Source organism: Microplitis mediator, chromosome 7 (assembly GCF_029852145.1).
Source record: "Microplitis mediator isolate UGA2020A chromosome 7, iyMicMedi2.1, whole genome shotgun sequence".
NCBI classification, from domain to species: domain Eukaryota; kingdom Metazoa; phylum Arthropoda; class Insecta; order Hymenoptera; family Braconidae; genus Microplitis; species Microplitis mediator.
The window spans coordinates 16,833,060-16,844,853 of NC_079975.1; the positions used below are offsets into that span (position 1 = coordinate 16,833,060).

At 29.9% G+C, this 11,794-nt stretch overlaps 2 protein-coding genes across 9 annotated transcripts; one reads left to right on the top strand and one right to left on the bottom strand.

Annotated features, from left to right (window-relative positions):
• Positions 1 to 1,671: 1,671 nt before the first annotated feature.
• LOC130671365 (RUS family member 1) lies at positions 1,672 to 11,568 on the top strand. 8 transcript variants are annotated; one of them, XR_008990513.1, is made up of 8 exons: positions 1,674 to 1,926; positions 2,324 to 2,481; positions 4,780 to 4,940; positions 5,041 to 5,349; positions 5,425 to 5,621; positions 6,795 to 7,235; positions 7,315 to 7,439; positions 10,930 to 11,065. XR_008990513.1 is itself a non-coding variant. In XM_057475211.1 (7 exons), the coding sequence occupies exons 1-7, from the start codon at positions 1,857 to 1,859 to the stop codon at positions 11,172 to 11,174; spliced, it is 1,581 nt and encodes a 526-aa protein (XP_057331194.1). In that variant the 5' UTR covers positions 1,672 to 1,856; the 3' UTR covers positions 11,175 to 11,562. The 8 variants fall into 8 exon arrangements, 6 of the variants coding, with proteins under 6 accessions (XP_057331194.1, XP_057331195.1, XP_057331196.1 ...); XR_008990512.1 differs by lacking the exon at positions 10,930 to 11,065 and adding an exon at positions 7,668 to 9,006; XM_057475211.1 differs by lacking the exon at positions 7,315 to 7,439 and having other exon boundaries at positions 1,672 to 1,926; positions 10,930 to 11,562.
• On the bottom strand, positions 9,075 to 10,800 carry LOC130671366 (RWD domain-containing protein 4). The gene is made up of 4 exons (XM_057475217.1): positions 10,426 to 10,800; positions 10,240 to 10,349; positions 9,974 to 10,169; positions 9,075 to 9,331 (listed from the first exon to the last, which is right to left on the bottom strand). Exons 1-4 carry the CDS (start codon positions 10,528 to 10,530, stop codon positions 9,167 to 9,169), a joined length of 576 nt encoding a protein of 191 aa, XP_057331200.1. The 5' UTR covers positions 10,531 to 10,800; the 3' UTR covers positions 9,075 to 9,166.
• Positions 11,569 to 11,794: the final 226 nt, after the last annotated feature.

Consider the following 11,794-nt stretch of genomic DNA (forward strand, 5'->3'; position numbering starts at 1 on the left):
TTAACATCTTACAACACTTATTGCGTCTTATCAATATTTAGTCAATAATTTAAATAATAAATCGTCGTGGCACATACTTAGTAAATTATATATTTTTATTACAAGAAACTTTAAATAAATAGATAAATAAATCTTTATTTTGTATTCAGAGAAATATAAATACCGTTTGAGTGGTCTTGGAACGTTTCCTGTCACCCGATACTTAAAACCTAAACAAAACACACGCATAAAAATCATGAATAGGCCCTTGTTCTATAGTTAACAGTAAATATGGTTATAAACAAATGCATACTCTATAAACAAATAAGAAAAAGATATATTTGATAAATAAATGTTACTTATAAATGAAAACCATATCACAAGAACTCAATTATTATTGTTAATATATATACGTATTAAATAAAGAGTGACTCGTATAATAAATAAATTAATAGAAATATAGAAATATAACATTAGAATAACTATAATGATGTTTCACGATAAATGATAATGTCAATCGTATCAATTAATTAAATATAGAATAATTATAAAAGAATACACCTCTGATAGTCTAGAATATTTAACTGAAAGATTGTATCCAAATACAGAAAAATAGAATATAAATAATTTAAGTAATAAGTAAAGTCATAGAATGGGTAAAGTAAAGAACGTAAATATGTAAGTTTATGTCTCGAATTAGTATTAGTAAAAAGTATAAGTATATTTGGTAAAGAACATGGATATATATATATATATGTATATTGTATGAGCCTGAGTGTGAACATAAGAGTAGTGGGGAGAAGTTGGAGAGTAGAGATCAGAGATCTCTCTGCCGTCTGATGTAACTTCACTTCTCTCCGAGAACTATTGACGAGCACAACTGTTATTACTGATCAAATCTAATCTACACTTTATAATAAAACTCAGTCTTCAGATAAAAGTTATTTTATCAATTACATCTATCCTTATCCATAATTTCATTATTTCATATTAAATAATAATCATAATTATCATCATCATCATAGTCAACAATAAATTTATCACTGTTTTCAAATTCAAAATTGGTCCCGCGTGACAACGAACTGCCCACTGTCCAGGAGGTGGCGTCAGCTCCGATCCTAGTAACCTCCCAGGACATAACAATCAGATAATGTCATGTAACTTGTTCCTTAGTTTTAAAGATATTGTCAGCAAATAATTGAAAAAACCCAGTCTTTAATGTTTTTCTCGGATATTCCATATATTATTGCTCTGAGCTAAGCCAAAACTTATTCAAATCTTGATTTTGATCACTGACATTGATTTCTGCCTCAATACATGTACTTCAGAGAACATAATCGAAAATAAAAGATTAAAAGCCGCTTCTTCATCAATGATTTTTGATTCTTAACTTTTAAACTCTAGCATAAAACGTTACTTGTTAGATCTTGAAAAGCTCATAACAAAATGATTCCATGTAATAGCATTTTCGAGCTCGAAAATATATTCACAGTGATGTTTTCAAGCTCCTTGAGCTCGAAAACAGCGGAAAGTTGTGGGGCTGGCCCGCAGGGCCAACCGACGCCCAGATTTTTTTTTTATAAAGTTAGGGAATTTTTAATTTCAAAAATGTCGGATGTCGGCTAACTTCAGGGTCATAAAATAACGATAATCGAATCAAAAACATCGATTATTCCATTAATGGATTCGATGTTACAACACACTATACTGTGCAATTAGAGTAAATTAGCAGCTGTCATATCGCCACTTATCATTTTTCTATCTTCAATATATATATATATATATATATATATATATGTTTTTATGTGTGATTGTTTATCTTTCATCTAAACAAAAATTTCAAATTGTAGAAGGTTTTCAATCAACCTCTTGGCAAGATGTCTCATGAATTCTTATATCAAGAAATTTATGGCGATGATGAAAAAACCAAACGTTTTATCAAATTAGGTACGCATTTTAAATAATCTATGAATGCACACTTGAAATATTGCAATTATTTAGAACCGCGGATGACCATATTTTAGAGCTTGACCGGTGACCGGTCAGCAGATTTCAAATCTTAATAGCATGACTAAAAATTATGATTTTTTCAATATTTTCTTCCTTTTTTTTCCTCACTCGCATAGACGAAATAGCTTTTAAAAATATCAAGTTTCGACCCGCACGGAAAAAGTATGTATCCGTATATATTCGGGCAAATCTGAATATATATTCAGATTTGCCTGAATAGATACGGATATATACTGTTTCCGTGTGGGGAGCGACGAAAATCTTTTATAGAACCGAATATGTGAAGTTGCGATATTAATTAAATACCTAAACGCTAATTGATGACAATTTTTAGATCATCACCAAGTACCAAAACGAAGTAATTCGATTATGAAATATGGGACCAATCTGTTCGATTTCAAGTCATTTTTAAAAGAAATTTTTTTACCGCAAGGATTTCCTCACAGTGTACATCCTGATTACATACCTTATCAAATATCAGATACCATACAGGTATGAAAATCTTATCTTATTCTTAACTTAGAATGTGTATTAAGGGTGGGCAGTTCTAACCGAATTTTCGATTTTTTTTTTTTTATAATTACGTTTTTAATAATTACGTCACTCGAATGATGAAAACCTTCCGAAAAAGTTTGTCTTACGCATTTTTTCAGAAGCTATAAAAATTTCTATAATAACAATTGATTAATAAATTAAAAGAAAAGTAAAATTCAAAAATTTGTTTAGTACGGCCCAGCCTTAAAGTGGTCCGCGTAGGACGACTTTTTTTTCACTCTTACTTCAAAATATTGTTGTAGTCATTGGAAAAAACATTCCCAGAGTTTATTCAGCACTCAATATTAATATAAGTACTGGACATTTGATTTTGAAGTTTTCTTGTTTAAAACACATAGGAAAGTTAGGATTTTTTAAAAATTTTGTATAGCTTAGCCGCATTTTAAGTTATCGGGTCGCCGTTTGCGATATTTTGTAGGTAATTTAATATTCTGTCAAATTTTCAGGGCAATTTTACTGAGGCTTTAATTGTTTCTTCTGTATTGTTTCTGAAAATCATTTTCAACTTCCCGCTAAGAAAATCGATGATTTTCAAAAGTCGAGTTTTTATAAGATGTCGACGTTTTGAGGTCTTAGGAAGCTATTCTGACTATTTTCAGAATGATGTCCGAGTGTCTGTGTGTATGTACACAGAAAAAAAGAAAATCTTGAACCAAAAAATAAAATGATTTTGAAATTTTTTTCTTGAACCAAGCGAAATTTTTTACTTTATTGAAGTAAAAAATTATTTGGATCAAAAAATTATTTTCTTTGCGGAAGACATAATTTTATTAGTCTGAAACATAAATTCTTTAAACCAAGAACAAACTTTCTTGGGCCAAGAAAGCTTGTTCTTAACTCGAGAAATTTTTTTTCTTGTCTGAAGACTGTTACCTTATCGAGTCAAGAAACAATGTCTTGAGCTAAAACAAGAAAGTTTTTGTACTAGAAAAAAATAATTTTTTTAACCAAGAACAAACTTTCTTGGGCCAAGAAACTTTTTTTTAGTCAAACAAAAAAAATTTTTCAGCCAAGAAATTAATTTCTTTAATTGAGCAAATAAATTTATCGAGCTAAAAAAATTTTCCGAGACTGGTTTTTGACTTTTCTTATTCAGAATTTATCGCCCTTTAATTTAATACCAGTCATCATAGAGCTTTACATTAATAGATAAAAGTTTTTTAATGAAAATACACGGTGTCTCGGCATCCCTATTGTTATTTTATTATTTATTTAAAACATCCGGCCGAATTGAGCTTTTTTGTTATTATTTTCGTGATCTACGGAATTTTTGACTCATAATCAATAAAAAAATTTCATTTATTAATTATATTTAATCATATTTTTCTTGGATATTTTATATATCGTTGCTCTGACACGAGTCAAAACTCATTCAAATTTTGATTTTGATCACTGACAGTGATTTCTTCCTCAGTCAATTTATTTTACTGAACATAATCGGGAATTACAATTTAAAAACCGTTCTTCATTAATGATTTTTGTTTCTTTACTTTTCAAACTCTAGAATAAAACGTAACTTGTTAGAGCTTGAAAAGCTCATAAAAAAACGACTGCATGCAATAGCATTTTTGAGCTCGAAAATATATTCACAGTAATGTTTTCAAGCTCCTTGAGCTCGAAAACAGCGGGAAGTTTTGGGGCTGGCCTGCAGGGCCAACCGACGCCCAGATTTTTTTAATAATAATTTGGGTTTTTAGTTAATATTGACTGAATGACGAAATTTAAAGTAAAAATTTGATTCTCTACAAAAAAGGTTCTTTTAGTTAAGTGGCTCAAGTTCTTCTTTCACGTGGTATGAGGATTTTATTAATTTTGTAAATAAAATATTTTTTTCAAAATTTGACGAGCAATTTGATGAGTTTCGGATTAATCTTTGACAAAATTAATAAAATCCCTATATCACGTGAACGAAGAACTTGAGCCAGTTAACTAAGAGGACCTTTTTTGTGAAGAATCAAATTCTCTAAAAAATTGTTACCTGCATTTTTACTGTAAATCTCGTTAATTAGTCAATCATTATTAATATTATCAACTAAAAACCAAAATTTTTATTTAAAAAATGGTTTTCAGAATCAATACAGAGAAACAATCGGAGTCTGAGTAAAATTACTAAGGAGATTGTTTAAGAGTATGATATTACCTGCAAAATGCTGCAAACGGCGACGAAAAAAATAGTCCTTCTAAACGGACCACCCTAATGTATATTTGTAACATAGTCCATTTTATTTATTCAAGGCATTCGCGAGTACTATTCTGGGTACTTTAACTACTCATTCGATTCTTCAAAGCGTAGGAGTGGGAGAATCAACAGCTACTGCTTCTGCCGCTGCGATTTCTTGGATTCTAAAAGATGGAACCGGGATGATTGGTCGAATTTTATTTACTTGGTGGAAAAGGTAATTGCTCGACACCTTGAAATATCATTTATTATGCCTTATAAGATTTATCTGGCATATTTATTTCTAAAGTTGATAAGATTTTACGTAATTTTGGTAGTACAGAATTGGACGCTCAATGTAAAAAATGGAGACTTACAGCAGATATATTGAATGATTTAGCGATGGGAATTGAACTTATTTTGCCTTACACGCCTTCATCTGTAGTGACGATATTACTTTGTCTCTCTACTGCAATGAAGTCAATCGTTGGAGTTGCTGGTGGAGCAACAAGAGCTGCTTTAACGCAACATCAAGCATTAGTGGGTAATTTAGCTGATGTATCAGCCAAAGATGGTAGTCAAGAAACTTTCATTAATCTTATTGGATCTTTTGTTGGTATTTTTATTCTTACATATATTCCAAACGCGTAAGTTCTTATTATAAATTACAATTCATATTTTATGAAAAATATTTACAATAAACATATTAAACTCCATCACAGATATTTAATTGAAATGTATATATTGCTGGTAACTATTCATATTTATGCCAATTATTCTGCTGTTAAAGCATTGACGCTTGATTCGTTAAATGAAAACAGATTGATTTTGCTGCTTGATAATTACATTGTTGACGGTACTATTCATAATACAAAAACAATCAATCATCAAGAACCGATATTATTCTTCAACAACATAAGTAAAAAAAATTAACATTATTATCTTAATATTTTTGAACATGGTGACCCCGAATTTTCGTAACTGAAATTCCCTGACTTTTCCAAGTATTCCAGTCAAATAATTAAAAAATTCCCTGACCAAATGTCGTTATATTAAATCATTTGAAATATTTAGTTCAAAATAAAATGGTGTAAGTCAGTTTGATAAATAATCAATCACCCTAGTGGCAATATTGATCAATTCTACAGCAAATCTTGAGCGAGTCAAGGAGAACAGAGCGAAATATTATATCTATTAGAATTGGCCAAAAAAATCGACAGTTCTTTTTTTTAATGATACTGTGAAAATATTATTTGGGATGATTAAAAAAAAATGATTGTGAAAATTTGAGCCCTTAATATTGAAATTAAGAGGTGTATCATCGCAATTTTTGATTTTTTTTTAATGAGTGGGTTTTTGTCTCATAACTCTCAAACAATCGAGATAAACGAAATAGACTTAAACCCATTTCTTGTAGGAAATTAAATGCTCTACAAAAAAGGTCTGATTAAAATTTTTCATCAGATGATCCGTTGGCTTATAATGATGCCTTGAACATTGGTATGATTTTACAATTTGATTGTTCAACTGAAATTTTGTAATTAATGTAAAAATCAGTTTCCGAAAAAAAGCCAATAATTATTCTCAAAGGAAATTGAATGCTGTACAAAAAAAGTCTCTTAACAATTTTTGGTAAATTCACTCCTTTAAAAGTTATTCAAGGTTATTCAAGTCGTTTTGACTCAACTTCAACCTTGGGTAACTTTCGAAGGAGTGAATTTAGCAAAAAATTGTTAAGAGACTTTTTTTGTAGAGCATTCAATTTCCTACTAGAAATGTGTTAGAGTCTATTTTGTTTATCTCGATTGTTTGAGAGTTCTGAGACAAAAACCCGCTCATTAAAAAAAAAATCAAAAATTGCGATGATACACCTCTTAATATCAATATTAAGGGCTCAAATTTTCACAATTATTTTTTTTTTTGTCATCCCAAACAATATTTTCACAGTCTCGTTAAAAAAAAAAATAGTCGATTTTTTTGGCCCAGTCTAATATTTATGATTCCTTAACATTTCCAGGTTTTCCAGAAATGTGGCCACCATGTTTGAAAGTTTACAAAAAATATCTTAATAATTATATACCATTATTTTTAGATAAAAAATATTGTGGTTTCGATATTAAGTTAGGAGTTTCACTTTCTACTATTTTACAAAGTAATTCGATGAATTTTGTTGAATATGTGACACAACTATTGAATCACTTTTGCAAAAAGACATTTTTAATTATACCGGACGCAAAAAAAAAAGTTATTTATGTTATTTTAAAGAAAAATGTTCAGTCAGTTGATATTTTTCAAGCGTACTTTAATGCGTATATTTATGGGAAATTTATGAGTTTGAAGTTAGAGAGACAGACACGTAAAATTGATATGATGAAATCGCCCAACACGGGTTTTTTGAATAAACTATATACTCTTTCCAAAAGCGATGTATTTAATGATGACAAAAGTCAATTAGCTTGGAAAACAATACTTTCAATAGATACTTTAATCAATGAGGAATTTGAACACTGGTATGGATCACTCAAAAAAAGTGGTAAGTTTATTTTTTACTGTTACTGTTATTATTACTATTGTGCTTTTTACATATGATGATAATTTATACTTATGCTTAGAATGGAAAAATGATACAAATCTTTTGCCCATAAACAATTGGCGAGGAAAATGGGATATTTAAGCAATTACATGAATAGTTTTTGATAAAGCTGAAATGAAAATACAATAAAAAAATTTCTATAAGGTAAGGGGCCCAGTTTCTGATCTTTTTAGAGTGCCGGTTGGAGTTATACTATAACAATTAATGTAAGATTTAATTTACTGAGAAAAATAATAATTCTATCGACTAGTTTATGATTCGTCAAATAAATTCATGCGCGTAAAATAATTATTTGAATTTAATTAATAATTTAAATTGACGTTTTAAAATTGACATTCAGAGACTTAGTTTCTGACCCTCTGAATTTTTCAGGTCACAGTTTCTGACCCTCACAGTGGCCTAGTTTCTGACCTTCAAATTACACAAACCATGATTGGGTTATGAAGAACTTATCAAGTTTCAATAAACTAAAACTATTATTTAGATAAATTATTTAAATATTTTTTTTAACAAAAACATAATTTTTCAATATTTAAAATGTAAATAATTAAAGTCACTTTGGCTAGCGCCTGTTCTCATTATTTTTCATCGTAGCTCGTTGTCTTTTTTTTTTTAACTCTTGAATAAAAAAACAATAAAGAAATTAATTTTGTCATAATAAAAATATTATTCAACTAAAAGAGTCAAAGCAATTTAGATACTATCGAAGTTGACATTATTTTTACAATAATTTTATCACTCCAAGAATGTGTACTTTCAAAATCTAATTATGACCTTTCGTTATGAATAACAGTAGAAAATAATTTAAGAAAATTGTAAATATTGCTATTTTTACATTTTATAGCCATGTAATTAAACAGATAATCTGGCTCGCAGTAAGTTATAATTTTAGGGCCAACAACTTTACCATACCTTTAAAATAGAGCCTAGTTATTGACCCTTAAATTTCAACAACAAAACTCATTTTAATATGTTTTATAAATGTATTAAAATAAATTTTAATTAAATATTGATCTATCTATCTATTTTTAGTTAAATTTTTTTACTTACATGATAATTAATGCACAGATTCAATCGTCGTACCTCCTAACGTAAACTGTTTAGACTTCACTTAAAAAATGGCTTCCTCAGCCACTTATGGCTAAAATATTTGTTTTTATTCAGTTAAGATTTTCTATGTTTTTTAAATTGCCATTAATTAGGCTCAGAATAAATTACAATAAATTAAGAAAAAAGTTGAAAAGGTCAGAAACTGGGCCAGGGTCAATAACTGGGTCTTTTACCTTATAAGGTTGAAGTACTATTTGTGGCCACTGCTCCATTTTTGAACATTTAATAATTCATTGTAGTTAATAAGAAATGAAAAAAAAATTTCCATTCTAATACAGTAATTAAAATATCTTTGAACGAATTAAAAAAATTAATTGTTATTGCGTACATTGAAATTATTTTACTAACCGTTAAAATTTTTCAAGTGGCCAAAACTGGCCTTAAAGTGGCCAAAAACGGTACCTCTACCCTATCCGAATTTTTCAAGACGGTAATATTTAGTGACAAGTATCTCTTTCGATTCAAGTGTCTATCTCTATTATTTCTATACCAACAATGATTCGATTTTTTATTTTCTAAATTTTATAAATATATTTCAAAAATCTACAATGAAAAATCATACAATAAATTATTTAATAAATATTTTATTTTCGTATCACGATTAAGTCTTTTATTAATTCCTCAACTAATGTATAGTTACTATACGACTAATCGGTTTGTTTTTGTTTATAGTCATCGTTTCTACACTGTATTAATGAAATTTTTATAAAAATATAAACAATTCGTATTTTTTCATAAAAAATTTGTTTTGACATAGAAGTTTACGTTTCTTGCTCAGCTTTTGAGCCTGTCTGAGATAAATGTTTAACAATATCAACCCAATCCCATCCACGAGGTTTTTCGCCTTTGCTATCAACCTTATTCCAACGACGCCTTTTTTGTGATTTTGTGAGTTGTTCTTTTTTTTGTTTTTTAGCTGATTCTTCCTGTTTAGATATTATTGATATACAGGTGATTAATTATATTATATCTCAAGTAATACATGCTTGAGCAAGATTCTGGTGCCAGTACCTTCAGAAAAACCCCTAGTCACCAGTGTCTTTTTCTACGTATGGTACTTGCGCACGATCATGTAGCAAGAAATCGTCATCACGACTTGTGCATGACTTGCTCAAGACATTCCATACAAGAATATTTAAGGTATCTTCGATATGGTGCAGTTGAAAAGTTTCTGACGCATTTCTTGCACCCGTAACTCACGGCAGGCACTTACGCATGGCTGGCTCAAGATTTGCTCAAGGCTCCAGATCAATTTTAAGCCTAAAGCAGATCTTGAGCAACTATTGCACACCTCAAGCGCGAAAGCGCTAGGGGTGCTTTACTGACGGTTCTTCCTCGTTGACAATTTTTTCAACTATAGTCTTTCTTCAGAATTAAGTTATAATCTTTCTCACGAATTTATTGTGTAAGGCTTGCACTAGACTTGCTATTGAAATCTAGCCACAAGTATCTGCAGCAAGACACATAGGTAGGAAAAGACACTAACGTCTATTGAACTTGAGATCAGGCTTGCTCAAACCTTGAACAAGATTTTTATATGGAATGGTATCAAAATAAAGTATACTTACTTTTTGATTATTATCATCAAGATTCAATTTAGCTGTTTGAATGCTTACATCAGCAATCGAAGCTTGCTGTTCTTCTATTAATTCAGTTAAACGTTCTTGAACTGATTGAAACAAAGTGTAAGTCATAGCACACCCAAGCCATTGCTCTGCTTCAGCTTCGACGTGGGCTATAATTTTTTCTTTTACTTTAGGGAGACTGAAATTTAAAAACACCCCACAATTATAAATAACTAACAATTACAATAAAAAATAGCTATAAAACATACATGTGTTTGTTATAGAATGTTTCCATGCTAATTGTCGGTTTGTTGGTAGGGTAAGTTTCATGCCAAATTATCTCTAATAAAAATGAACGCGGATCATTATCCTCTCCATACTATAAAATATGAATAATTAATAGTGAAACATTCGTATTGCCAGTAATTATGGACTTATTAAAATAATAATTGTACCTTATATTGATAAGTCGTAGAGTTTAATTGCTTAAAAGCTGCATCGCCTTCATAGATCGATAGCAATACTTCTCGTTCTTCTTCTTGCAATTCAATGTCACCCATTTTGTTGTTGTAATTTTTAAATTTATATTATAAATAAAAAAAACAAGTTCAAATTAGTACATGATTTTTACCATCATTAACCTTACTCGTATTAACCCTTCAGAACATACGTCTCCCGTACCAGTCATTGCCATCGTGATGAGAAAAAATTTCACGCCTATTGCGCAAGCGCCAAGAGCGAAATTTAAAAAATATTTAAATAATTTTAAGTTATGTATCAAGTAAAATACAATATCAAATATTATTTATTTGAATACTAAGAAGTAAATAGTAATTCTGTATAAGTTATTTTTTATAAATATTCTTTATAAATTATTAAATTTTTTATTTTAATTAAAATACTGGTGTACAGGTACACTTGTAAACAACTTTTAGAATATTGTTTATTTGTATATCTAGATACATTCAAAATGGCGGCTAGAAACCAAGGAGACAGCCGAAACACTGCTGCCAGAATGCGGACGAAAAGTTCCCCTTCCCAAGCATCTGTTATGTCCTGGGAGGTTACTAGGATCGGAGCTGACGCCACCTCCTGGACAGTGGGCAGATCGTTGTCACGCGGGACCAATTTTGAATTTGAAAACAGTGATAAATTTATTGTTGACTATGATGATGATGATTATGATTATTATTTAATGAGATAATGAAATTATGGATAAGGATAGATGTAATTGATAAAATAACTTTTATCTGAAGACTGCGTTTTATTATTAGGTGTAGATAAAATTTGATCAGTAATAACAGTTGTGCTCGTCAATAGTTCTCGGAGAGAAGTGAAGTTACATCAGACGGCAGAGAGATCTCTGACTCTCCAATCTTCGCCTTCTCCCACCATTCTCATACTCACACATACTTATGCAATATATGTACTTATACATATCAACGTTCTTTACTAATTATATACTTATACATTTATACTTCCTACTAATACAAGTACACGATATGAGCTTACACGCGTCTACATTCTTTATTTATCCGTTCTATGACATTATTGATATTATTTATATTCCACTTTCCTGTACTTGAATACAATCTTTTAGTTAATTATTCTATATTTAATTATTTAGTACGATTGACATTATCATTTATCATGAAACACCATTATAATTATTCTAATGCTATATTTCTATTAATTTATTTTTCTCACCTCCGGGCGGAAAGCGTCAACTTTCGTCCCGCTGTGCAAAACGAAGTTGCCGCTTCCCGCCTCCGTCGAGGAGAAAAATAGTATACACTCCTCGGGAAGTAAATAAGAAAGCCTCAG